At 42.2% G+C, this 26,458-nt stretch overlaps 2 protein-coding genes across 2 annotated transcripts in view; one reads left to right on the top strand and one right to left on the bottom strand.

Moving 5' to 3' along the window:
* Cage1 (cancer antigen 1) overlaps window positions 1-3,820 on the bottom strand; it is a 38,816-nt gene extending 34,996 nt beyond the window's left edge. The window contains exon 1 of the mRNA XM_059263154.1: window positions 3,471-3,820. Coding sequence (XP_059119137.1) covers window positions 3,471-3,476 — 6 coding nt within the window. The 5' untranslated portion in view covers window positions 3,477-3,820. The remainder of the gene's footprint in view (window positions 1-3,470) is intronic.
* Window positions 3,821-3,930: 110 nt separating this feature from the next.
* Riok1 (RIO kinase 1) lies at window positions 3,931-24,861 on the top strand. Its single transcript, XM_059263152.1, is given in 18 exon segments — window positions 3,931-4,150; window positions 6,876-7,074; window positions 8,518-8,608; window positions 10,187-10,256; window positions 11,627-11,669; window positions 13,303-13,395; window positions 13,893-14,005; window positions 14,094-14,174; window positions 15,020-15,106; window positions 15,470-15,607; window positions 16,447-16,453; window positions 16,455-16,551; window positions 16,838-16,944; window positions 19,885-19,950; window positions 20,935-21,054; window positions 22,391-22,444; window positions 23,587-23,739; window positions 24,521-24,861. Coding segments are annotated over 18 exon segments (1,701 nt in total). The 5' UTR covers window positions 3,931-4,079; the 3' UTR covers window positions 24,632-24,861.
* The last annotated feature ends 1,597 nt before the right edge of the window (window positions 24,862-26,458 follow it).

Genomic DNA, 26,458 nt, shown 5'->3' with positions numbered 1-26,458 from the left:
AGTGATTTGACCAAAACAAGCCAATGTGTGTAGCGTCTATCCAATAATGTCCTACAAAGTGTTACTTCCAAAATACTATCAGAAGCTTTTTAGTTTTCATAAAATCCTGCATTTCTGCTTGATGCCTTCTACATCACATCATTAAGTCAAATCCAACACTGTACAGTTTTTCCAAACCACACCTGCTCTCTCAATTGACGGGGGTTGAAATTTTTTTTTTTTTTTGGTTTTGCTCCCCCCCCCCAGGGTCTTGCTACTATGTAGCCTGGGCTGCCTTATGTTCATGGCAATCCTCCTGTCTCAGCCTTCTGACTGCTGAGATTATGCGGTGCCACCATGACATTCAGCCTTGGTTTCCACTTGTTTTGGTTTACTTTCAGCATGTTGGGCAAGTGTCTGAAAAATTGGAGGTGTCTTAGAAGTCCTGCGTCACCCACGGCTACTGTCACCAAATTGTGCCCATTTTTCCTTTATAATATTTGTCCATAATCCACGTTCCAGTCCATTGCGTCTCTGCTGATCTAATAACATACACATCTGTCAGGAGACAGGGTAAGTAGGTCCAACCAGAGTCCAAATTCTTCTTCTTGTCCTTGGAGGCATTTCACATCCCACACTCACATCATTTACCCAATACTACTCCCTGTTCTCACAGATCAGGCTCATTTCCCTACAAAGGGATGCTTCCTACCATCCCAGTCATCTCTCTGAGCCTGTGCTTCTCCTAGACCCTTCCTTAGCTTGCTTTCTCTTGCTGTGACTAAATACCACAACCAAATACATCTGGTTCACAGTACATCATTTCAGAACTCTGAGCAGAAACTCAAGTAGGAGCAGAGGTAGGAAGAAGAAGGAACGTATTGGTTTGGTCAGCTACCATTTTTTTTTTTTTCCAGTACTCGGGCCCACCAGCTCAGGGATGGCACAGGCCACAGTAGGCTGGACTGTTCATCATCAATAAGTAAGAAAATGCCCACAGATCAGTCTGATGGAGGTAAGTCCCCAATTTTGAGGTTTCCTTTTCCTGTGTGACTAGTTTGTATCAAGCTGACAAAAGCCAGCACACCGTCCATCTGGTTTTAAGTTTTCTGTTTCATTAGTCTTTGCATTGCTTTCTCATAATTCATCATATTGGGCTACTGTTCAGTCTTCACTACTACTTAAAGGGTGTTACTATATTGTAGAATATTATTTTAAGGTGTATTACTTTCATTTATGTTGCATTGGTTTAACTCTGTGAAGCTGTTGTTACTGAGCCTGTCTAAAACATCTGATGGTCTAATAAAGAACTGAACGGCCGATGGCAAGGCAGAAGAAAGGATAGGGTGGGCTGGCAGGCAGAGAGAATAAATAGAGGGAGAAATGTGGGAGGAAAGAAGTAGCCAGAGAAGGAGGAGGACTCCAGGGTCCAGCCACCCAGCTACACAGCAAGCCATGGAGAAAGAGTAAGACTTACAGAAGTATGAGAATGAGAAAAGCCCAGAGGCAAAAGGTAGGTGGGATAAGTTAAAGTCAAGGAAAGCTGGCAAGAAACAAGCCAAGCTAAGGCTGGGCATTGATAATTAAGTATAAACCTCTGTGTGTGATTTATTTGGGAGCTGGGTAGAGGGCCCCCAAAAGAGCAAAAACAAATAACATTACTAATTTTCCATTTATACATTATAATTGTCTGGCAAGGACTTTATTTACAGCTTTTCAGGCAGTGTTGATCCATGTCAGCACTCCTCTTTCCCTGGCCCCACTAACTTTCCTTTTATTCTTAAAGATTTACTTTTAATTATGTGTATGTGTTTGAATCTCTGTGTGGGTATGTGCTTGTGATTCAATGTGTCCTTGGAGGCCAGTGGTGTCAGATCCCCTAGAAATAGAGTTACAGAAGTTGTGGACCACTTGACTTGGGTGCCGAGATCCATACTCAGGTCCTTTGTAAGAGCAGTATGCACGGTGTATGTATTACATATGTATTACATATGACAGTATGTAATAATGGCTGAGCCCATCTTTTTAGGCCCTAATTTTCATATTTATAGTCTCCTCTTTCTATATCAAGTGGTGTAGATTAGACCACAGCTTAAAAAAAAAAAAACAACTTTTTCTGCTCAGTCTTTTTTTCTGTGAAACTACATGTAAATAAAACACTGATAACAAATCATAAAGATATATTTATTTTAAAACAATTTTTGGTATACAAGTAATTTTACCATTTGTTAAATAGGAAAGCAAATTTACGTATTAGTCAGATGTTTGTTTATCTGACATAATACCATCCAAAGATATACTACTTTGATATCTGTATGCCGAAGAATGACAGTAGGAAAATATTAAGTCTGTTTTCTGTAATGAAATGATTATTTCTATAAGACCAGAAAACTGCAGGCACAGTAAAAAACACTGCAGTTCGTAACATGTAAGTCTCAAATCTGAACAGAGGTATTTCAGGCAGTGTTTGTTGTTGTAGGTTGGTACAATGGCGTGCACAATACAAGTTGTGTGATGTTATCAGGGGTGAATATTGCCTGACAATCATCAGATTCATTACACATTTTTCTGGAGGTGGTGGTGGTTTCGAGACAGGGTTTCTCTGTGTAGCTTTGGAGCCTGTCCTGGAACTCATAAGTTGTTTTCCAAATGCAAAATGTTTTTCTTTTCCATGGACCTGTGTCTTGCAATTATACTTCTACCTGGAACTGGAGTTACAGTAGTTGTTAGTGGCCCAATTGGGTGCTGGGAACCACACTCCCATGTTCTTAGCCACTTAGCCATCTGCTCTAATTACATTTTTAAAGGTTTGTTCATGCCTCCAATGGCTCTGTACAATCTGCCAATTTACTAAAAAAAAAAAAAAAAGGACTTCGTTTCCATCTTTCACTTCGGTCCCTAGAAAATTTGTTAGATTTTAAAAATACTTATTCAAATGTTCGGTTAGCCATTAGCTCTAAAACTGTTATTTTTGTTTGTTTGTTTGTTTGTTTTTCAGAGACAGGGTTTCTCTGTGTGGCCCTGATGTCCTGGAACTAGCTAGGCAGACCAGCCTGGCTTGGAACTCAAGAGATCCGCCTGCCTCTGCCTCCAGAGTTCTGGGATTAAAGGCGTGCGCCTTCTCCCCCACCCCACGACTTGGGATAGGTAGTAAGGCCGTTTAAGATAGGTAGTAAGGGCCTGTGAGAGGGCTAAACAGGAAAAAGCGCTGATGACCTGAGCTCGGTTCCTGCAGCCCAAGGTGGAAGGCGCCAAGACTCTTGTTCTCTGAACTTCACACGTGTGCTGGCGTACACACACAAATGCACGCGAGCATTTAAACATTGAGGGGGAAAAATGCAGTGATTGATGTCATGGGAGTTCCTGCCAAACGCAAAACTTTGACTTTAGGATTTCAATGGACTAACACCAACTTTAAAAAACAACACACTTGTTTCACTTGCATCTCAAAACAACGCACCAACGTGTCTAGGGCGCAAAACTGTGCTCACTTCCATGATCCATAGAGCTTCTCTGACGCAGGCTAAGGGCTCCGCGTTTCCTCCTGCACACCGGCTCCGCGGGAGCGAGAACACCTTCCAACCGTCCCCACCGAGGGCTGTCTCCAACTGGCTGTGTCGCAGGGAGCTCGAACGTCCCAGTGTGACGTCCTCTGGACCTCACTGCTGTCCGGAGGAAGGAGGTCAACGGGCGCAAGTCTTCAAGAGCAGCCGGGGAATAACAGGCCTGACTTTCTGAGGCGGGAAACACCATGTTGGAGCAAGAATGAAAGGCTGGGGAGGAACGGACACCACAGGTCCGGTCCTACAATCGACGCCACACCCCCACATCGCACCGCGGATTGGCCTTTTCCGGCCACCGTAACGCACATGCTCCTGGAGGGCGCTACGGCCTGGAGCGGAACTTCCAGTGACGTACTTCCGGCGTTGAACTTTCCTGTCTGTCTGTTGGTGTTTGCAGAAATCGTGTGTCCTGATACTCCGTGGCGCCTGGTTGCTGCTTTGCGCCTGGCGATTGCCGAGCGACTCGTGTGAGGCGGGAATCGCGAGGACGCGGTTGGGTTCGCCAGGTGAAAACCCGTCTCTTCCGCCCCCCTTGTCATGGACTGCAGTCGGGATAGGATGGTCGCGGTGGTCCCTGGGCAGTTCGACGACGCGGATTCCTCCGACAGGTAGGCTGCTGGAGACCACACACACACTGCTCAGATTCCGCCAGCTCCGCATTCCTCCCGGGGAGCTGACGCCGGACTGGTTTGGACTGTGGTTTTCCCAGGGTCTGTCCTTATAGCTGGGCAGGTCGGGAAAGCTACCTGTCAAGGGAGTCTGGGTTCCCAGAGTGATCAGCAGAGAAGCAGAGTTGGGGATAGTTGAGAAACACAAGCCTTTTTTCCCTACATACAGGGTTCCACATAACACTCAGCAGATTTTTGTCTTCCACTGGAGATATAGTGGTAAACAAGATAAATCAAGTCTCTACTGTCTATTTGGAAAGGAGGGCAGAAGCAGATAGTGTAAATGGGATGCATTGAGCAGGAAAGAGCCAGATTTAATAGCTCAGGAGAACGCTTGCCTACCACAGATAGGGCTCTGATTCTATTTCCAATACTAAAACCACAAGAAGTCCAGATTAAATGGCCAGAAGAATCAGAGGAGAAACAGCGTGTGTGACCGAGTGGACAAGTGAAGGCCCTATAGTTGATTCCTCTTGGCTGTAAAAACAAAAGCAAAAGGCCAGAGCCTAGAGCACAATGGAGAGAACTGAGGCAGAAGGGAGACCAGCCAGGTAGACCCTTACAAGTGGCTGAGAGGAGTTATACTGTTCAGGTCTTATAAGGCCAGAGGAAGGCTTTTAGCAGGTACAGGGAGTCCTTTGATTTATGAATTAAAGGAACTGGTTATTTATATAGATGTTCTTGGAGAGTAAGAGTGGAACAGAGAACCAATTAAAACAAACAAAAACCAGGTTCAAACATGATGACTCCTAGAGCTGTGATCATAGAATGATATTGAGGTAGCAATGTCAAGATGGAAAAGTTCCCATTAAAAAGGCCGTGATGTAGCCGGGCGGTGGTGGCACACGCCTTTAATCCCAGCACTCGGGAGGCAGAGCCAGGCGGATCTCTGTGAGTTCGAGGCCAGCCTGAGCTACAGATTGAGTTCCAGGAAAGGCGCAAAGCTACACAGAGAAATCCTGTCTGGAAAAAAACCAAAAAAAAAAAAAAAAAAAAAAAGGCCATGATGGCGCACGCCTTTAATCCCAGCACTTGGGAGGCAGAGGCAGGTGGATCTCTGTGAGTTTGAAGCCAGCCTGGTCTACAAAGCAAGTCTTCCTGCAACTGACCCTCATCTGAGTTTTTATAGTGTGACTGCCTGACTCCCCGTCCTTTGCCGAGCCCCGCGGCCTCCAATCCCTCTGCTATCTACACATACTCCCTTTTTATATGTGCCTAAGATTTATGGTTGTGTTCTGTGAACTTCTTTGCCTGGCAGACCTTTTGTCTGTTGTATCTGGAAGAAGCAGCAGTTCGTGCTTAAATACGACACTGGGGATTATATTGTCTAGCAGTTCCTTGAGGCAAATCTTCAAAGCGTTGAAAGCCAAAGATAAAGAGCAAATCTTGACATGGTCAAGAGGAAAATGACAGCTATGTCTAGAGGAGCAACAACCCAGTTACTGGCTGGCTGCTTATCGGAAGACACAGGCCAGGGAACAATAGGAAGTGTCTTCAGACACCAAAATAAAATGTTATGAGAGAAACCAAACCTAGCATTCCATGGCCAGTGGATGTAAGACATATACCCCCCCAACACCGACACACACACACACACATACACACCACAGTCTCAGTGCAGGCGATGTGGCAGTTTTTAGGTACTTGACGACACAAAGTGGGGAGGTACAATCTAATCCTTGAATAGCACCCATTAAGCAACAGCCGATTGTGACAGCCCCTGTCATGGTGGTACCCAGAAGTTCTCCTTGGTGTTAGCTGGCTGCCGACCCTAGTACTTCAGCGGGGCTGCTGTGTCCAGAGTGAATGCCCAGCTTCTCTGGGAATTGGCTGTGGTCAGCTTCACTATGCTGCCAGTGGTTTTCAGAGGTCATGAGGGTGCTAACACTCCTGTCATTAAATTTACAGTTATTTAAGCTTCCTCAGTCGTGTGAATCATCTTCACCAAACAATCCAGTAAACCTCCCAGTGGTAATCCTTACCTGAGGCTTAAACTTCCATTTAGACACGTGAGGTATCTAGAAGAGACCCATCAGAAATGGCTGGCATGTTCCTGGGATACTTGGAGACAGTGTGACAAAGATTATTGACAAATGTGTGGGTTGAGCGCGGGCTACAGCAGAAAGGTGGAACAGTTCCCCAGAGGACATAAGAGTGGATGCCAGGACCACCCTGGGTCGTAAAGGGACAGGAAAGGGAACTGTAGGGGCTGGCACTTGCCAGCAGGAGGGTGGTGGCTAACTTCCCTACGGTACCTCTTTGAATGGAGAATGCTTCTGTCTTTGAGGGAACTAGAGCCCCAGTCAGCAGCCCCAGGGTCATGAGCACGAGCTACGCAGAACATCTGCTAGAATGTGTTTTGTTTGGGATGCACTAAGTTTATAAAAATGGAACCCGGGCTGGGCAGTGGTGGTGCACGCCTTGATTCCAGCACTCAGGAGGCAGAGACAGGAGGATCTCTGAGTTGGAGATCAGTCTGGTCTACAGAATGAGTTCCAGGACATCTGGGACTACACAGGGAAACCATGTATTAAAAAACAAAAACAATAACAACAAAAAGTGAGGGGGAAGGTGGAGCAGATTGGGAATTTTTAGGATTGTATGTATGTGTATGGTTTTTCCCCTTAGAGGGTGTATAAACATGCCAGAACACTCTTATGTCTAGTGAAAGCGTAGAAGTGAAGTCAATTCAAGCAAAGGACGACATCCTACTTAAAAACCTTCCGAATGATGTGACAGAGGTGAAGGACGAAGGTGAGATCGATGAGGAAGACAACTATGATTATGACAGTGATTGGTACTGGGATGATGGAACTGGAAAACTCACCAAGGGCTGTACCCAGAATGGAGGCAGTAACCCTCAGGTACGGAGTCATTCTGTAAATCTGCTTATATGTGTATGTATGTGTTTATATATATATTGTGTGTGGGGGCGCAGATGTTAGGTATCTTCCTCATTAGTTCTCCACTTTATTTTTTTTGGGGGGTGCGGGTTGGCGGCTCCTCCACTGAGTCACTGGTGAGACCGGGTAATTTCAGCATAGATTGTGTTCTGATGTATATAGACTTAATGTTAGTTGTTACTTTGGGTTGCTGATGATTACAGCAATTAAATCGTTAGGTTGTGGGTACAGTGCATTGTTGGAACACTTTGCCTGCCATGCTTCCCAGCATGACAAAAATCAAATCAATTATCAAACATGTATATGATAGGAAACATGTTTGATTTTTATTTATTGTGGTCTTAGGAATCAAACCAAGGGCAAGTATTGTGTTACTGATCTATATCCCAAGGCCAAAAGTTATTTTAAAGGTTAAAGGGGTTGAAGAGATGGCTTAGTGGTTTAGAGCATTTGTTGCTCTTGCAAAGGACCTGGGTTCAATTTCCAGCACCTACATGGCAGCTCACAACCATCTATAACTCCAGTTCTAGGGGATCCAATGCCCTCTTCTGGCCTCTGTGGGCACCAAACACCATGTGATGCATATACATACATGCAGAGCACCAATATAAGTGTTGAGGCTCAGGCTGTCTTTCCCCTTTTCCTTTCTTGAGAGTCAGGCTTAAAATAAAATTACTAGAATGAATTTAATGTTAGCTTTAGCTCTTCATTAAACACTTTGAAGGTAAATGAATATTCTCAAGTATCAAATCTAGAAACTAATTAAATAAAAAAGAAATCTAACATTATTCATAATAACAAAAAATACATTGAAGAGAATAACATGGGACCTCTGTTCTAGTCAGTAACTTTAACCTTCTCTTAGAAATGCCTCTTTTTAATTTTATTTTTTATAAGTATATCTGTACACCATGTGCATGCAGTTGATGAAATGCCCGAGGAGACCAGAAAAAGGTTTTGGATCCCCTAGACTGAAGTTATGGACAGTTGTGAGCTGCCACGTGGGTACTGGGAATCAAACCCATTCTAGAAGAGCAGCCAGTGCTCTTAACTGCTGAGTCGTTTCTCCAGCTATAAACACCTTAAAAAAAAGTCTTAGAAAATGTTTCTTTTTTAGTGTGCTCCCGTATGTAATGGTGTCAAGTCATAACTAACTGAACTGGGGCAGGAGAGATGGGTCAGCAGGTAAAGGCACTTGGTGTCAAGCATGACAACCTGAGCTGTTCCTGGGACCCCCAGGGTGGAAGGAGAAACTCAGCAATTAAAATTTGTCCTCTCACCTCCATGTGTGTGGTGCCCCTCCCCCCAAAATATAAAAAAAAAATAACTACGGGAAGAAAGAACGTAATGTGAACCTTAGGCTTGAATTTACAACTAATCCTGTTTTAAACTAATTTCTTACAGGCAAATCGACAGCCTTCTAACTACAATTCAGCCAAAATGTCTACTCCAATTGACAAGTCCTTGAGAAAATTTGAAAATAAAATCAATCTAAGTAAGTTTTTAAAAGATACATTGCCTACCCTGGGTGGTGGTGGCTCACATCTTTAATCCCAGCACTTGGGAGGCAGAGGCAGGCAGATCTCTGAATTCGAGGCCAGCCTGGTCTATAGCGCAAGTTTTAGAACAGCCAGGGCTACACAGAGAAACCCTGTCTTGAAAAAACAAGCAAACAAAAAACATTGCCTAACTGGGCTGTGAAGAGATTCTTCCAAATGCTGAAATGTTAGGCATTTTTGTTGGCTCAAGATGTAAATGTATTTGACTCAATGATTGAGCTGAATGAAGAAAAATAACTTTTAGTGGCTTAAAGTTATTATAATTCACACCTTCTTAGTTCTCTGTTTTCATCTGTTGTGGGAATATGAAGTTTCAGATACTCATTCTGATTCTTACCTGTTCTGCATTGGATTTTGAATTAAAACAGCCTAAAAATGCTATTTCATTTGGTAGAGACTTTATGATGGTGTTAATGGTTTAGTTGAAAGCCAGCCCTAGTTTGAACTATACTGCTTTAAAAATGCAAGGCCATCATTTTTTCCTTGCACTGTCTTGACTCTTTAAACCTACCCAGTGTCTTTCATGTACACTGTCCATAAATATCAGATTAATGTATATAAGTGTTTCACGGTCATCATGATGTACATCTAACTTAAGAAACTGAAGTTTGCAGAATTAAATTTTGAATTCAGACACTTGTGTTATCTATACTGTACAAAATAGTAAGTATCTGAGATTTAATATGTAGATCCAATGTTTTTGAATATTGTCTTTATCTAGAGTTTAGAATTCTGGCTCAAAAAATCACACCTATAGTGCTATAAATGCATACTATGAAGACAATATCTTAACTTATTGCTTGCCTCATAAGTAAAATATATTTTAATTCTATTAAGAAAATATAGGCTGGGCGGTGATGGTGTACGCCTTTAATCCCAGCACTTAAGAGGCAGAGCTGCTGTGGGATGGTCTGTATGTCAAATGTGTTGCTGATTGGTCAATAAATAAATCACTGATTGGCCAGTGGCCAGGCAGGAAGTATAGGCGGGACTAACAGAGAGGAGAATTGAGAGAACAGGAAACTGGGTGAGAGAGACACTGCCAGCCGCCACCATGACAAGCTGCATGTGAAGATCCCAGTAAGCCACGAGCCATGTGGCAAGGTATAGATTTATGGAAATGGATTAATTCAAGCTGTTAGAATAGTTAGCAAGAAGCCTGCCACGGCCATACAGTTTGTAACCAATATAAGTCTCTGTGTTTACTTGGTTGGGTCTGAGCAGCTGTGGGACTGGTGCATGAGAGAGATTTGTCCTGACTGTGGGCCAGGCAGGAAAACTCAAGCTACACAGAGCCAGGCAGATCTCTGTGAGTTTGAGGCCAGCCTGGTCTGCAGAGCAAGATCCAGGACAGGCACCAAAACTACACAGAGAAACCCTGTCTTGAAAAACAACAACAACCAAAAAAAGAAATGTAGAAGGGGGAAAGAGAGAGGGTGAAGTACCCTGTTCAGAGACTATTAGTGTCTTTTTGCCTCTTGTATTGTTTACATTGTGAGTTTTTGTACTTTTAGATAAACTGAATGTTACTGATTCTGTCATAAACAAAGTCACCGTAAAAACTAGACAAAAAGAAGCAGACTCGTAAGTAATGTTTTCATTATAAGCATGGTTGGTGGAGACTAATTTCTTGACTGAGTAGCATAATTGTTCTGCAAAGGATGTTGATGTGCTTTCATTTATTAGCGTAGAGTGTGCTTTTGTATACTTTTGTAAATCTAAATATTAAATGAGTCTTAAGTAGTAAAAGTACAATCTTGTGAAGTCCATATATGTGTTTTCATAAAGATAAGTGTTTGTAGATTCCAGTTTAGACTAAGACCTGGCTGACTTCTCTCATGTGCTAATAACTGGGATGATCGTTACAGTATAGGAAATAACATTAATTCAATAGCAGTGTTAAAACTGAACATGAAAATCAGTTTTCCTCTGGTCTATTGCTGTGTCCACAGAGATAATTACTTTCTAAGTGACACCTTAGTCACTTGGTATTTCACTGACCTGTCTGTCTGACTCCTTGTATTTGAACCCTTGTTAGTTTAGGATAGTGTGTTGGATTGAGTTATCTAGTATATGAGCTAAAGCAAATCAAGTGTCCATCCACATTAAAGAGTTAATGAACAGTATGAACACACTCAGTGTTTCCCTTGTCACTGTATTCCAGGTGCTCGAGAAGGTAGAAAGACTTCCTCTTACACACACATTCTTATTCCCTCTCCTCTTCCTCTCTCTTTCTCTACTCCCCCGTCTCCCTCCTTCCTCCCTCCACTCTCCCTCTCTCCCTTTTCTCTGTATGCATATGTGGAATGTATTAAATATTACATACATAACATTATATATGCACACATATGTATTTGTATGTATGTGCGCGCATGCATGTGCGTGGCTGTGGGCTCATGTGAGTGCATGTGACTGAGGATAATAATAAATGAAGTCCAACAGGAAATTATAAACTTACTTAAAACATGAGATCTGTTGTTTTTGTTGTTTCTTGATTACATGGTTCTTGAGTGTGAGCTTTGTAGATGACATGTCCTGTAGAAATACCAAAAGGGGTCCTGGGAGATGGTGGGGGGAGGGGACAGTAAAAGTGCTTGTCACACAAGCTTACAACCAGAGTTTGATCCCTGATGGTGGAAGGAGGGAACCAACTCCCAAACTTGTCTTCTGACCATCATATGCAGAGTAGCATGCTCTTATCTACACTTCATTCACACACAAGAATAATAAATGGAAAAAAATAAAAACTTTAAAATGAAATAACAAAAGATTGGACATGTCTGCTAAGGAGATTTGACTTGATGCTCAGAGAAATGGAGTTTTACTGAGTGAATATCAAATTAAGATGAAAAATTCTTACGAAAAATTGCTTAAGAATTGTCACAGAGTCGTTTACATTTAGAAGTCTCATGCTGGCTTCTCACTGAGTTTTGACTACCTTTGTTTTTGCTTAGGTATCGAGTTAAAGATAAGGCCGACAGAGCAACCGTAGAACAGGTAAGCTTGACATGTGCTGCATGGTCTTGTTTGCAATGATCATTCCTTTGTCCTTGGCATTGTGCCTTGCTTTTAGCTTCCTTGCTTGGTGCTAATCTCACCTAAAATTACTCCTGAGTAAAGTTCAGTGAGTGGCATTTTGCTGTACAATAGGACCACTTAGGTAAGGTAGAGCCATGGTCTGGCCATAACCCTTGAAGCTACTATCAGTGCTTCCCCTTCTCAGGTTGGGAAGGAGACACTAGCAGACTAGGGTCTTTCCCATTAAATAGGTTGAATATGTGCCGTGAAATAGGTTGAGTAGCCGCCATGTGTCTGGGGCATATATAGATAAGGGGAAAAGGAAAAAAGGGCAATACCTTCAAATTGTGGAGACCTCTTTCTTACATGTGCTTTATTCTTTGCAGGGGGTGGGGTGCTAGTCCCTAATTTCTTATAGGCAGAAGGATGTGATTGAAGTTTGTGTGTGTGTGTGTGTGTGTGTGTGTGTGTGTGTGTGTGTGTGTGTGTGAGAGAGAGAGAGAGAGAGAGAGAGAGAGAGAGAGAGAGAGAGAGAGAGAGAAAAGAAAGAAAAAAAGAAAGAAAGAAAGAAAGAAAGAAAGAAAGAAAGAAAGAAAGAAAGAAAGAAAGAAAGAAAGAAAGACACAGATTCTCTTTGTAGTCCTTGCTGGCTGAAACTTGCTGTTTAGACCAGGATGGCCTCAACCTCACAGAGATATGCCTGCCTCTTGCCTCCTGAGTGCTGAGATTAAAGGTGTATGTCACCTGATCTAGATTTTTGATGTGAAGAAAATGATTTAAAAAAAGGTTTGGATTATTATTATTGCTGCCTACCTGTGCTCTCCTCTACCTATATGTATATGTACAATTCCACATTTTGAAATAGCAGCTTCTTGACGTACAGCTCCTTGACTTAAGATTTAAGCACCCCTCTGCCCTGTACCCCCAAGGAAGTAGAAGCTAACCTGCAGTCTAATTTGTGGAATTGATGAATCACTGGACATAAAAGGTCTTATTTATAATGTTAAACTTATTATTGTATGTTAGTTCGTTTGTTCACTTGCTACAAACTAGAGTCACCTGGGAAAAGGAACCTCCAGTGAGGGATTGCCCCCATCAGGTTGGCTTTGTAGGCAAGTCTGTGTGCCAGCCCACTGTGGGTGATTGCTCCCCCCCCCAACAAGTAATCCTGGGTTGTATAAACAAGCAAGTTGGGCGGTCTTTGGAGAGCAAGGCAGTCAACAGCTTTCCCCCATGGTTTCTGCCTCAGTTCCTCCATCGAGCTCCTGCCCTGCCTTCCCCCAGCGGTGAACTGGTTTCTGGAAGTGTAAGATGAGATCAACCTTTCCCTCCCCAAGTGGTTTTGGTCATGGTGTTTATCACAGCAACAGAAACCAAACTAGAGTGTGTGTATGTGCATGATGGTGCCTATGTGGAGGCCATAGGGCAACCTCGTGGGGTTGGTTCCACCCATCCTCCGTTATGTGGGTGGGTTCTGTGTGGCAAGCACCTTCATTCACTGAACCATCTTGATCACCCTGGTTATGTACTTTATTGTTCTATAATTTATTCGTCTGATTTGTTCTCGTGATTGTACTTAAAAACAACAACAAAACCAAACATTTCTTTTCAGGTTTTGGATCCCAGGACAAGGATGATTTTATTCAAGATGTTGGATAAAGGAGACATAGCAGAGATCCATGGCTGCATCAGTACTGGAAAAGAAGTGAGCTTTTAGATCCATGAGCCTGTGAAAGACGTAGCTCATCCACACCATCACAATTAGCAACTCATTCTGTGGGAATTAATTAGATGTAAGAAAATTGCCATTAGAGATACATGTGTGAAACCAATTACACTTAAATTGGACTTTTCTATATATGTATGCCTCATGTAACAATAGGCTACATTCAGAGGAATGAGTCGTTAAGCAGTTTTGTGTAGTAGAAAAACTGTCTATGACATCACTATAGGTAATACAATTTTATGGAATCATTCTGATATATGGGGCCCGCCAATGACCAGAACATAACACGGTGGCATATGAATGCCACCTGGAGGTATATTAATTATGATACAATGTTTCATATTTTAATTCACACCTTCAAGAGATGGCAGTGATACAGATGTTGTTTCAGTTTACTTTTGAGCTTAGAATCACCTGGAAAACTGACATAAATTACTTAACACATGCTTCATTTCCTTTGATTTTGGTTAAAATAGGCTAATGTATACTATGCTAGCACAGCCAGTGGAGAGAGCAGAGCAATCAAAATATACAAAACTTCTATTTTGGTGTTCAAAGATCGTGATAAGTATGTAACCGGGGAATTTAGGTGAGTCCGGATTCTTGAATTCCTTTTTCCGAGAGTGCTAAAATAGTATAATGCAGAGACTAAAGGAACACATGTTTTCTTACTCTAGATTTCGTCGTGGCTACTGTAAAGGGAACCCTAGAAAAATGGTGAAGACATGGGCAGAAAAGGAAATGAGGAATTTATCCAGGTGACTTGGGGGTGTCGGGTGGGGGTGGTGCACACGCTTAACTGTGTTTGTCTGTGTGTCTGTGCCGTGCCCTTTCCACAGAGTGGGAGGCCTTAGACCATGGAGCTCTATTACATATGCTTGACTAACTGAAGAGTTTGACGCCATGTGAGAATATGTTTGAGGAAGATAAGGCTTTTACAGGAGTTTAGACAGTAGTAAGTGACATGGCGATGATAATGCTGTCATTTAAAGAAATTACAGGGCTTTTAGATAAATTTTGTCAGGTCCTAAGCTTTTTGGCTAATTACTTGCTTTTCTTACTCAGTCCAGTTTGGGACACATTCATGAAGTCATTTTGCCGTAACTACTGTAAAGAAAGGCCATTTACCTAGTTTTCTCAGTTTGTAGAGTTTTCTTTCCCCTTTCCAGTGTCTTTTAACTTTTTATGTGATATCCATAAGTATAGTTTGCTATCAAGCCAGTACCATTTGGTTTGGAAGTCCTTTGAAATCTTTCTGTAGCCAACTAACCACTAGGTCTTTGTACAGTGATTTTATTTTTGAGATTAGTAAATTCAAAAGATAATTGTTGATTTAGCTGCTATGTCTCATCAATTCTAAGATGTACTTTTTTATTTTTCATAGTTTAACACTTCTAGAAGTGGATTAGGTACCACAAGTTATGGGATTTAATAGTTTATCAGAGTTTTGATGTTCTTGGTGGTACATACTAGTGCCACTTAAAACCACTGGTTTAGGAAAAGCAATATAGTTGAGAGGACTTGGTACTGTTTCCTAACAGCAGTATTCATAATTTGTTTGTATGTCTTTTGACTTCCAATTGTCCTTTTATCTACATCACAGGCTAAGTACAGCAAACATACCATGTCCAAAACCAATCCGGCTAAAAAGTCATGTTCTTCTCATGGGCTTCATTGGCAAAGATGACATGTAAGTATATGGAAGGTCAAAAGCTTTCATGGTGAAACTGTATCTTAAGTCCAGTGAGCTATGTACTAGGTAAGTATTTCCCATAGTTCCTTTTGTGAGTCTTTCCTACTGTGTTATTGCATAACTGTTATGGTTTACCATTGAGAAGTTTCATGGTGCTTCAGAATAACAAAGTTAACCTTGTTTGTGAGGAATGTTTAATTTCTTAAAGCTCTGGAAAGTACCTGTAATTGTCAGCGTTTTGGAGTGGCATCCATTATCCCATAGTCAGATCTCATGACAAATGACAAAAGAGAGGCGCATGTAACTGTAGAATGAGGCAAGAAAACTTGATAATTTTATTGTCGTTCTTATTTATTCAAGGCCCGCACCACTTTTGAAAAATGTCCAGTTGTCAGAATCAAAGGCACGGGAGTTGTACCTGCAGGTCATTCAGTACATGAGGAAAATGTATCAGGATGCTCGACTTGTCCATGCAGATCTCAGTGAATTCAACATGCTGTGAGTGATTTGTTTCCTGGAAAATGCCCTTTTATTATTTTATGTCCTTTAAAAAATCCAAATCTATAAAGTCATACTGTTTTCTGTTGGCTTCCCCATGGTAGGAAGTAAGATGTGGTCACTGCCTTCAGTGACCTTAGTCACTGAATAGACCACTGTGAAGGACTGAGGTTGTAGCTTGGTTGGTAGAACAAGTGCCTAGTATGTGTATGTGAGCCTGTGGATTCCAGCCCCAGCCCCACGTGGTGTCAGGGGACGGGTGCATTTTTAGCTGACTTAATGAGCTTTGAAATTTTCTCAGTTTTTATCTTTTTATTAGTCAAGATAGCCCTTTCTTACCTGCTGTAGTCATTTGTGAATTACTTAAGGTGAATTTTTTTTCTTTTAAGCCAGATAGAGGTATACCTGGAATCTTAGCACTTAGGAAGCTGAGGCAAGATTAAGAATTTGAGGCTAGCTTGTGCTACATAGAGAGACCCTATTCAAAACAAAGAACAGATTTTTATTTATTTATTTTTTTGTTTGGCTTTTTTTGGACACAGGGTCTCTCTACATAGCTTGACTGTTCTAGAACTCACTTTGTAGATCAGGCTGGCCTCAAAACTCAAAGAGATCCACTCGCCTTGCTTCACGAGTGTCTGGGATTAAAGGCGTATGCCACTGCACCCAAGCTAAAAATGTGTAGCCCAGGCTGGCCTTGAATTTTGGCCTGGTCTTCCCACCTTTGCCCCCTTCAGCAAATCCTGCTGGTGTGTGCCACTATAACCAGCTTCAGAATAGATGAAAACCAAACAAGAATCTAGTAGTAACTTCTAGCCTCTGTGTTCATTGTTCACAAGGTACCATGGGTGGAGATGTGTACATCATTGATGTTTCTCAGTCTGTGGAGCATGATCACCCACACGCACTGGAGTTCTTGAGAAAAGACTGTGCTAATGTCAATGGTGAGTAGAAAGTGGCATTTCCTGACAGCGTCTCTGCATGCATAGGATAAGGTCTCGTCACTGGGAGTGGGAATGTAGCCTGGCATTAGAACACTATGTTTGCCTCTCACCTGGAAGACCTTGCATTTGATCGCCAACACCGACAAACAAGTCTCGTTTAATTGCCCAGTACAGTGCCACTTAAACCGTTGGCTGGAGATGGTGCATTTTTCCCTCTTGTTCTGTTTCCTGGTTGGAGTCGTAAGTTCCCCTTGTAGAGCTGTCATTAGTGGTTTTCCTTTGACAGATTTCTTTTTCAAACATGCTGTTGCTGTGATGACTATTCGGGAGCTCTTCGACTTTGTCACGGACCCTTCCATCACCCCTGAGAACATGGATGCTTATCTCAGAAAGGTAAGAGGGGCTGAGGAACAAGTATAACTTGCCTTGTGTGTACATCTGGGGGACTTGGGTTGCCTAGTGTAATTATTCATTTCCATAGCCGCTTAGCACTTCTCATTTCACAGTGAAATTAGAGACAGCAAAGATGTCAGGAAAGCCAGCTTTCTTGACCTTACTCAACTGGCAAGATTACAGAATGTCAACTTCCATGAATGTTTAGTAAGAAAACTGCCAGGGCATGTGGCAAAGTATGCATGCCATTAAGTGCTAATCATTCAATGCATTTCGGGTACTGTGAAAAACATTAGTTTTCCTTCTGTAGAACTTTTTTTTTTCTTTAAATCATCAAAGACTGAAACTGTGCTTACTAAATCCCCCTCCCCCAGCTCCTGGAAACCACCATTCTGGTGTCATTGAGCTACTCTTGGTGCTGCTAATAAGTAGAATCACACACTATTTGTCCTTTTTGTTTTTCTTTAGTTTAAAGTTTTTCATTTTTTATTTACCTGTATGTATGTGTGTTTCTGGGACTGTGTGCTATGTGTGCAGATGCCCAAGGAAGTCAGAAGAAGGTATTGGATCCCCTGGAGCTAGACTTACCAGTGGTTATGAGCCACCTGAATTGAGTGTGGGGAACCAAACTCGGGTCCTCTGGAAGAGATGCAAGCACTCTTAACTATTGAGACATCCCTCAGCTCCTTGTTTAACCTTTGTAGCTTATTTTGCTCATCGTGTTCAGTGCTCATCTATGTTCTAGCGTGTGACAGGATTTCCTTCCTTGTTTAAGGGTAATAGTCGATGTGTATGGACCATACTTTGTCTATGGTCTCATCTGTCAGTGGACATTCGGGCTCTCTTCCACATGATTCGGTTATCATGACTAATGCCGGTGAGAATATGAGCATGTAACTATCTCTCCAAGTTTGGGGCCTGTTGACTGTACTGTTTTGCAGTTAGTTCTGCTGACACCACAGGACTTTCAGTTTCTCTGTATCCTGGCCCGCACTGATTACCCTCTCATTGGGGAGCCCTCCTAATGGGTGTAAGGTGGCACCTTGGTATGAGTGTGCTGAGTGTTCCTCTGATAATGAGTGGCACTAAACACCTTCTCATGTTTCTCCTGGAGAAACGCCTGCCTAGACTCTGTTTGAAGCAGGCCATTTGTCCTGTGGGAACCCCGGCTGTTCACTTTTCGTCAGTCCTGAGCGGCGCTGTTTCTTCAGCCTGGGCATTGCCTTTCCCCCTCTTGTTGAGTGCACCCTTTGGCCCCCAAACAGAAGTCTTATATTTGATATAGTCCATTTATCTATCTCTTGTTACTCTTGTCACTTCTGAGTCAGGTAAGGGTTTTTGTATTTCCCCTTTCCCCTGGAATGCCTTTCCAGCTTAGCCTTTGTTCATCCTGCTCTGCCTGGTGAAATTTAAAACCTAGGTCAGAAACCTGTCTCAAGAGAAAATTCGAGAGAAACACTGTTTTCAGGGGTATTGTTTTCTCTTAATTTTTTTCTTGTTTTGGTTTTTCGAGACAGGGTTTCTTCTGTGTAGCTTTGTGCCTTTCTTCGAACTCACTCTGTAGTCCAGGCTGGCCTCGAACTCACAGAGATCTGCCTGGCTCTGCCTCCCGAGTGCTGGGATTAAAGGTGTGCGCCACCAACGCCCAGCTCTAATTTTTTTTTTTTTTGAGTCGGTATTTCCTGTATCCCAGGCTGCCTCAAACTGTATAGCCGAGGATGAATTTGAATGTGTGATTCTCCTGCCTCTGTCTGCTGAGTTCTGAGATTTTAAGTGTGCACCCCTTCACCAGTTTCTACAGTGCTGGTATCAAAACAAGGGCCTGGTGCATGCTGTGCTGGCCTTCTTAGCTGAGTACATCTCCAGCCCGTTTATTTGGTTGGTTGGTGTTGTAGGATATTATTTCAAGGTGTGTTACTTTTGTTTATGCTCTGGAACCGTTTATGTTTAATGATGCACAGATGTGTTTGATTAAATAAAATTCACCTGCGGTCAAGAGTCTGCGTCAGCAACTAGCTGACAGGAAGTGGTAGGGAGGAGCCAGGTGAGAAAGGGTTTATAAAGAGGGCCGAGGAGACGCACTGGGACTTTTTGGAGGACACGATCAAGGAGAGGAGGTGAGCTACTTCTTGTTCAGCCTCTCTGAAGAGCAGAATTCCACTTTAACCTTTGAATCTTGGGTTCTTTAGAGGGACAGAGGTCTAGTTAAGTTCCCTTCATAGCTTTGCAAGAGTCGGAGCCGGAGGGAACAGAACTCGCTCTGGCTTCAGCCCTTGCGGCCTGAGCACTGCTGGCAGCAGCAGAGTTGCAGTTGCTGATTCGAACAGCTATGGTTTAAAAGGCAGCAACCATTTAAAAAGACAGGTTGGCTTGGTCTCTTTTTGGGGTGTTTGTTTCTTTGGGCTAGGTCTTCTCTGTAGCCCAGGCTGACCTGACCTCATGCTCTTCCTGCTGCTGCCTGCTGAGTGCAGGGGTCCTAGCTCTGCACCACCGTGTTTGACAGGTTATGAACCGTTGAGGGACAGACATTTCATTTGTATGTTGTCAATACCTGACTATGTACTAGGCAACTACATGTTGTCTTAGTTAGGGTTTCTATTGCTGTGAAGAGACACCGTGAGTGGGTCTGGCTGTGAGTGTGGTGCTGGTGCTGGGATGTGGAGCTTTGGATAGCCCAGGCCAGTGTTCCACCACTGAGCTGCATCCCAGTGCTGATCTGGAAGAAGGGGACTAAAGGTACCTTGAGATTAGAAGGATTTATTGTTTCTTTTTAAGTGACTAACAAGTCTTTGGTGGAGAGCCAACCTAGAAGCTCATTCTAGGTACTTTGAGAAGTGTGAAAACATGACACCTATTAAGATAAAAAAAAATTCATTACAAAATAGAAACTGTCTTCTAGGGTGAATGCAAAGGAAAATAATTTTTTGCTTTCTCTCAAAGGCCATGGAAATAGCATCCCAAAGGACCAAAGAAGAAAAGACTAGTCAGGATCATGTGGATGAAGAGGTGGGGGTTATTATGTATTCACAGCTGTGGGGAGTACTTGTGGGGTTTGCTGTGGGATTGTGGGGTGTTCTGTCGTGTGTTTCGAGATAGGGTCTTTTCATATAAATCAGGCTGTTCTAAAACTTGATATATAGTATAAGTAACCCAGCCTCAAAGTCACACTCATTCTGCTTCAGCTGCCTGATTGCTAGAATAACAGGTGTGTGCCACCATTCCCAACTAATTCTGGTGTTATAGGGGTTTTCCTGGTTTTGTTTTTGTTGGTAAAGCATGAACTTGATTTTATAGATACATGGCATATAATTTACATTCAATTATATTGTTACTCAGCAACCTCTTTGCCTATTTTTTAGGTAGTTTTGAAAGAGCTTGTGGGGTGTGTGAATCAAGAAGGCAAAGATTTAATTTTCAAGTGTGAATTTTTAAATGACCTACGTACTGATTCTATAAATATAACAGACTTTAAATATTGATACTTTGGTAAAAAATAAAATCAAACTAGTCCTAAGAAGTCAAGACATGTTTATTAAGGTCCACAGTAAGCTTATTATTACTATATTTATTATTATTGTAGTTTATTCTGATATTCGGAAGTTTTGTAGCAGCTGGTGGTAATGTCCTACATGGTAAGAATATATGTATGTGTTCAATTGCTTACAGGCAGGCAATCCTTGCTAACTATAACTCCATCCTGTCCTTCCTCTTGGAAGATGCTTTTTGAAATTGAAAATGTGCGGGAGGAGCATTATTCTACAGATCATCTGGAATAGACTCTTTTCTTCCTTAAATCAGTTGTAAAATTTTTTTATCTTATCAAATTTTTAGCTTACCACATAGTAGAGACAACACCAGTGGGTACACAAGTTGACTGAAAGTCAGTGTTGGAAATGCTAATACAGATTTCTGCATGATTAATAGAGCTAAGGCTACTGAAGGGATTGAGGGGAATAGGAATAATAGTTTAATTTTGCTTTCTTCTGTTAGGTGTTCAAACAAGCATACATTCCCAGAACCTTGAATGAAGTGAAAAATTATGAGAGAGATGTGGATATAATGATGAGATTGAAGGAAGAAGACATGGCTTTGAATACTCAACAAGATAATGTGAGTAGCTTGGTTTGTCTACAGAGCCAGTCCTAACAAAAGAGACTGTCCTGAGCTTAATCCTGGCTTGGTGCTCGTGAGATGGTCAACTCCCTTTGTATAAACATGCTTCCATACACGGTGGCTGTAAAGGGAATACTGGATTTAAGGGTGGGGAGTGATGCATTTGCATACGTTCAGAGAACTATAATTGTAGAAAAGCAGATTCACAAAGAAGTCTAGGATAAAAATGGTTGTAGTAGATTGATAAGCTATGCTTCATTTCCACACACATTTGAAGAAATGTTTAAAATATTTATATCATTTTTAGTGGGGGGTGGTATGTGCACATGAGTGAATCTGGGTGTTCTTGGAAGCCAGAGGTGTTAAGTCGCCCTGGAGCTGGAGTTAAGAGGGGATTGTAAGCCTCCCGCACAGGTCCTCGGCAAGAGCAGAACAAGTTCTTAGCCACTGTGCATCTCCAGTCCCCTTGGAATAATTGTTTGTTAACGGACCAGAAAGTAAAGAAACCCTTGAGGCTTTGCAGCCATGTAGAAAAACTTAGGTGTTTATGTAAGTTTTTAGAAAGAGAGAAGAAATGGCCTTCAGATTTTCATGCATGAAAAACAAAAGCATTTACAAAAATTCTTGCTATGTGTGTTAGAAGTGTGCGTGAGAGCACGCGTGCCGTGGTGCCTGTAGGAAGGCCGGAGGACAGCTCTGTCGAGTCCCTGTCTCCACCTTTGTTTGGCTTCGGAGGATTGTAGGCAGGGTGTCATGGCAAGTGCCTTTATCTGCTGAGCTAGCTCTCCGGTCTAACACACTTTAACGACAACAACAACAAAAGATTTATTAATTATATGTGTCTGTGTGATCGCATGTACACCTTTGTGTATGTGCCCCCAGGCCAGAAAAGGTTGTTGGGCCCTTGGAGCTTTCTGAGTCATCAGATATCAGTGCTGGGATCCTAACTGGTCCTCGTGAGCAGCGTGTACTCTTTATCACTGAGCTGTCTTTCCAGCCCCTTGAAGCACTTTCAGTCATAACTACAACTTTGCCATGTGGATCTACTGATGAGGGCAAAATAGGATTGTTTGTGGAATGGGTAACATTGCACTGAAAAAGTGCAAAGTTAGTATTTGCTGTCACCTGGTGGGTTACAAGCTCATCTGAACACTATCAGGCTTTGATTGTGTTGGGCCTGGGCATGCATACCTGGCACATAAGAACAGCGCAAGCTACTTTCTGTGGTACTGTGTGGTAGATTTTGAGTACATTCTCAGTCTAGTGTTCAGTGATGTAGTATGTACATATCATTGTTAATTTTTATATTTTTCTTTCTCCTTTTTGTTACAAGATTCTATACCAGACTGTCACAGGATTGAAAAAAGATTTGTCAGGTGTCCAGAAGGTATGGAGAACATGTGTTACTATTGCTTATATATAACACATTTATATTTTTGTGTATGTACTCATAAGTATGCCATAGCACATGTATGGTGGGTTACCAGAAGACAACTTTGGGGAGTTGCCTCTCTACACCTCCTAGGTCTTTGGGATCCAACTTAGATTGTCAGTCTGTCTGATGAGCTATCTTGCCAGCCTATGGAAACTATTTTTAAAAGATGTGAAACTTAGTGTAAAGTAGTATTAGAATTAAATTTGGAAATGAACCTATTTTTTCTGTCCCTGAGTTCTTTTGTTAAAAGTGAAATATTTGTCTTTAATCCTGATCTGCATTGGTTTGGGGTATTACTGATAGCCATACCCTGTTTTTGGTAGTTTTACAGTCAGTTTTGAAAAATGTCGGGGCTGGAGAGATGGCTCAGTGGTTAAGAGCTCTTGCTGCTCTTCCAGAGGTCCTAGTTCAGCTACCATCACTCACCCACTTACCTGTAAGACAAGAAAATGGAAAGTTTAAGGTCAGCCTGGACTATGTAATTAGATTCTGTTTCAAAAAAGAAAAAAAAAATTAAGTAAACATGGTAAATTTCAGGGAAAATGAAACTTTATCTTGGTTGACTGTTCATTTCATAGAAAAAGTTGTGAAGTCACCGAAGTAGATCTTTATTATTGTTGTTGTTATCATCATCACCACCATTATTATTATTATTTGCCTCTGTATTTCACATCCTTTCCAAATTCCAACTCAACCCTCTGGCTTGCTAAAAGTAGCTGCAGACTTACGTTGTTGTTTTAGGTCGCCCAGATAACCCTAGTAATCAGGCATGTGCCCAGCCTTTGGCAATGGACCACATGTGTGCCAGGCTAGCTGTGAATATAGCCTGACACATTTGTAGATGACAGCATCATGTGGTAGTGTCAAAAGATTGAACACCTGTGCTAGTTCCTTTATTTGCGTATGTTCTTGAGTCCTACTGGTGTGAATGGATGCTGTCCATCTTTCTAATGTTGATTGTGCTATTTTGATGTTTCAGTGCATGACTTTAACATGTATCTGGCATGCTGATGTAAAATGGTGGCATTGACATGTTGACTAACAAATAGATAAGTAATTGGCTTCAAGTAACATGGTTCTGTAATAACTTCAAGGTCCCTGCACTCCTAGAAAGTGAAGTTAAGGAAAAGACTTGTTTGGATTCAGAAGAGGCTGAAAGTTCCGAGTGCTCTGACACAGACTCTGAAGAGCAGGGAGAGAATGCCCAGTGCAAAAGACACACTGCTGACCCTGACCTCGATAAAAAGGTTAGCCGAGATCTTGATTTCTCTTGAGTGTGCTAGCTCTGAAGCATCGATAATGCCTTTTTTGCTCTTGTTTGGCTTTTTTTTTTTTTTTTTTTTTTTTTTGAAACAGGGTTTCTCTGTGTGGCCCAGGATATCCTGGAACTCACTCTGTAGACCAGGCTGGCCTCGAACTCACAGAGATCCACCTGCCTCTACCTCCCAAATGTTGGAATTAAAGGCGTGGGTTACCCCATCAATAGTACCTTTAATTGTAGTTTCCATAACTAAATGTGAACTTTACTTTTGGAGTAAATTAGAGACTTGGCTGCTATTAGGACCTGCTTCAGTATTGCACAGAGAACATGTCTGCCTACTAGAAGCAAATATTTGTTTCTTTCTGATCTTTATTTCTCTTAAAATAGGGAGTTTGTAAACATCAAGTAACATACAGGGATATTGATTTGGACTCTTCACAGTTTCAGCAAAGTTCAAGGGTCAGGATGTAGTTCAGTGGTAGATGGGCTGGGGTTGGGGTGGGGACAAAGAACAGTCTGGACAACCAAGTGAGACCCTCTTGAGGGATGGAAGAAGGCAGGGGTATTGGGGTGGGGATGGGAAGAAGTGAGACAGAGGGAGCCTCAAAGAAAAGTTGTACCCCCGAGTTTCACTAACCTGTAACTGTTATGTTTTTATGCTACATTTACTTTTATCCTGTTAACATAAGAATTTTAATTTAATTCTAATAACACTTTGAATACTCTGAATGAATGAAATTTGTTGGGGTTGTGTTTGCTTTTTATAGGAAAGAAAAAAGATGGTCAAGGAAGCCCAGAGAGAGAAGAGGAAAAATAAAATCCCTAAACATGTGAAAAAAAGAAAGGAAAAAACAGCCAAGGCCAAAAAAGGCAAATAGAATGCAGAGCCATGTTGTTGGACGTCCGTCCCCAGCTCCTTTGTGAACCTCAAGTAGAAGTTGTCGCTACGAGGATGGCTGCTTGACTGCATCTTAGTCTTCTCCATCTCACTGTTGGGGAAGACTGGGTGTGGTCACGGACTGCCTTGAAAGCCCAAAGCCCGTAATACCGGGATCCAGTCACTGCCCTGCTTTTAATGGATTTATTAAAGTACTATTTTAATGAAGAACTTGGTACATTTTATTTTTATGTATTTTCTTCTACAAACGTTTTCAGAAGTATCATAAATATTTAAATGTGATGAACATCCACAGCCTTTATAAAGGTGATCATAAAGGCACTTGGACAGACTTGGGAATATTTGTTTTCTTTGTACATGCCAAAGACACGTCTGAAATCAACTGATTACCAAGCTGTGGCTTATAGCCTGGAGTTCCATCTGGCCGTGGTGTTGCCATTCACGGCAGCTCTGTTCTTGTGTATTCTCATGCTTGTTTGTCATGTGATCCTGCTTGTCTTTAGAATGCCTTTCCAGCTAGACCTCTCAGTTCAGAAGCCATTTCACATCCGGCCATTTGTCATGTTCAAACATTTAGGTATTTTAGGTACTGGGATATAGCAGTGAACAAAACAAAATTACTTTTGAATAGTTTGCATTCTCATAGGGAAATGAAACATTAAACAATAAATAGCATTCTTCCCTTAGGTTACAAATGATATAGAGAAATAATGCTGAGTAAAGAGAATGCCTGGGGAGACACAGGCCACACAGTGAGATACCTGACAAAATGCTGGAAGCTGAGTCGCACTGAGCTTCCTGGCCCTGCCGTGGCTAAATGGAAGGAGTCTAAGTTCTGGCCAGCCTGGGCTACTTAAAGATGCAGACAACAAAACCAAGTCAGTACATCGGAAGGAAGAGTACTCTAAGCGATGCGAACAGCCATGGGAAGGGCCCTGAAGCGAAAGGATGTCTGCAGTGATCAGAAGCGGCTGCAGCATCAGAATCAAGGGGGAAGTCATGAGATCTGATGGTGTACTGCTCATGGAGTTTTTTAGCAGAGGAGTGACAGGATCATGCTTGTGTTTTGAAAGCATCGCTCTGGTGGCTGGAGAATTGAGACAGATGGAAGGTGATTGGCTGTGCTTGTTGTCAGCCCAGGTGAAAGATGCTAGGAGCTTGGCTAAGATGCTAGAAGTGGAGTTAGAGCCTAGATGTCCCCCAAAGGCCATATGTTAAAAACTTGGTCCCAAGTTGGTAGCGGTATTGCTAAGTAAGGATAGAACTAGGGAGGGGGCTCAGGTCATTGGGGGTGTTCTTGCTGGAATATTGGATCCTGGTGCTTTCCTCTGCTTCCTGGCCACAGTAATACAAGCAGCTTTCCTTCACCACTGCCGTAATGTACTGTCTCAGCACAGGTGTCACAAGCCAGAAGGAATGTTTGTTTCTTTTCTTTCCTCCTCTACCACCCATCTTTAGCTCAGGCACATGCACTGTAGGTACTCACTGCTACTGTTACCACTGTTTCTATCTGGTATTTTGCACAGCCACAAGAAACCTAACATGCCCTTTGTATTATGAAATCCAAACTCCACTTATGGACAGAGCTAGGGAACTTGTATGTTCAAAAATGCAGATAGCACTTTAAGTTTTACCCAGATCTTCACTTTTAAAACAGTGTTGACCAGCCATGGTGACACACTATTTTAGTCCCAACACTGGGGAGGCAGAGGCAGGTGTGTTCAAGGCCAGTCTGGTTTACTTAGCAAGTTCAAGCCAGCCAGGGCTATGTAGTCACAGACTCAGTGTGGTTTGTCTTATCCACTTG

Source organism: Peromyscus eremicus, chromosome 5 (assembly GCF_949786415.1).
Source record: "Peromyscus eremicus chromosome 5, PerEre_H2_v1, whole genome shotgun sequence".
In the NCBI taxonomy this organism is placed as follows: domain Eukaryota; kingdom Metazoa; phylum Chordata; class Mammalia; order Rodentia; family Cricetidae; genus Peromyscus; species Peromyscus eremicus.
This window is presented reverse-complemented; position numbering and strand designations above follow the sequence as displayed.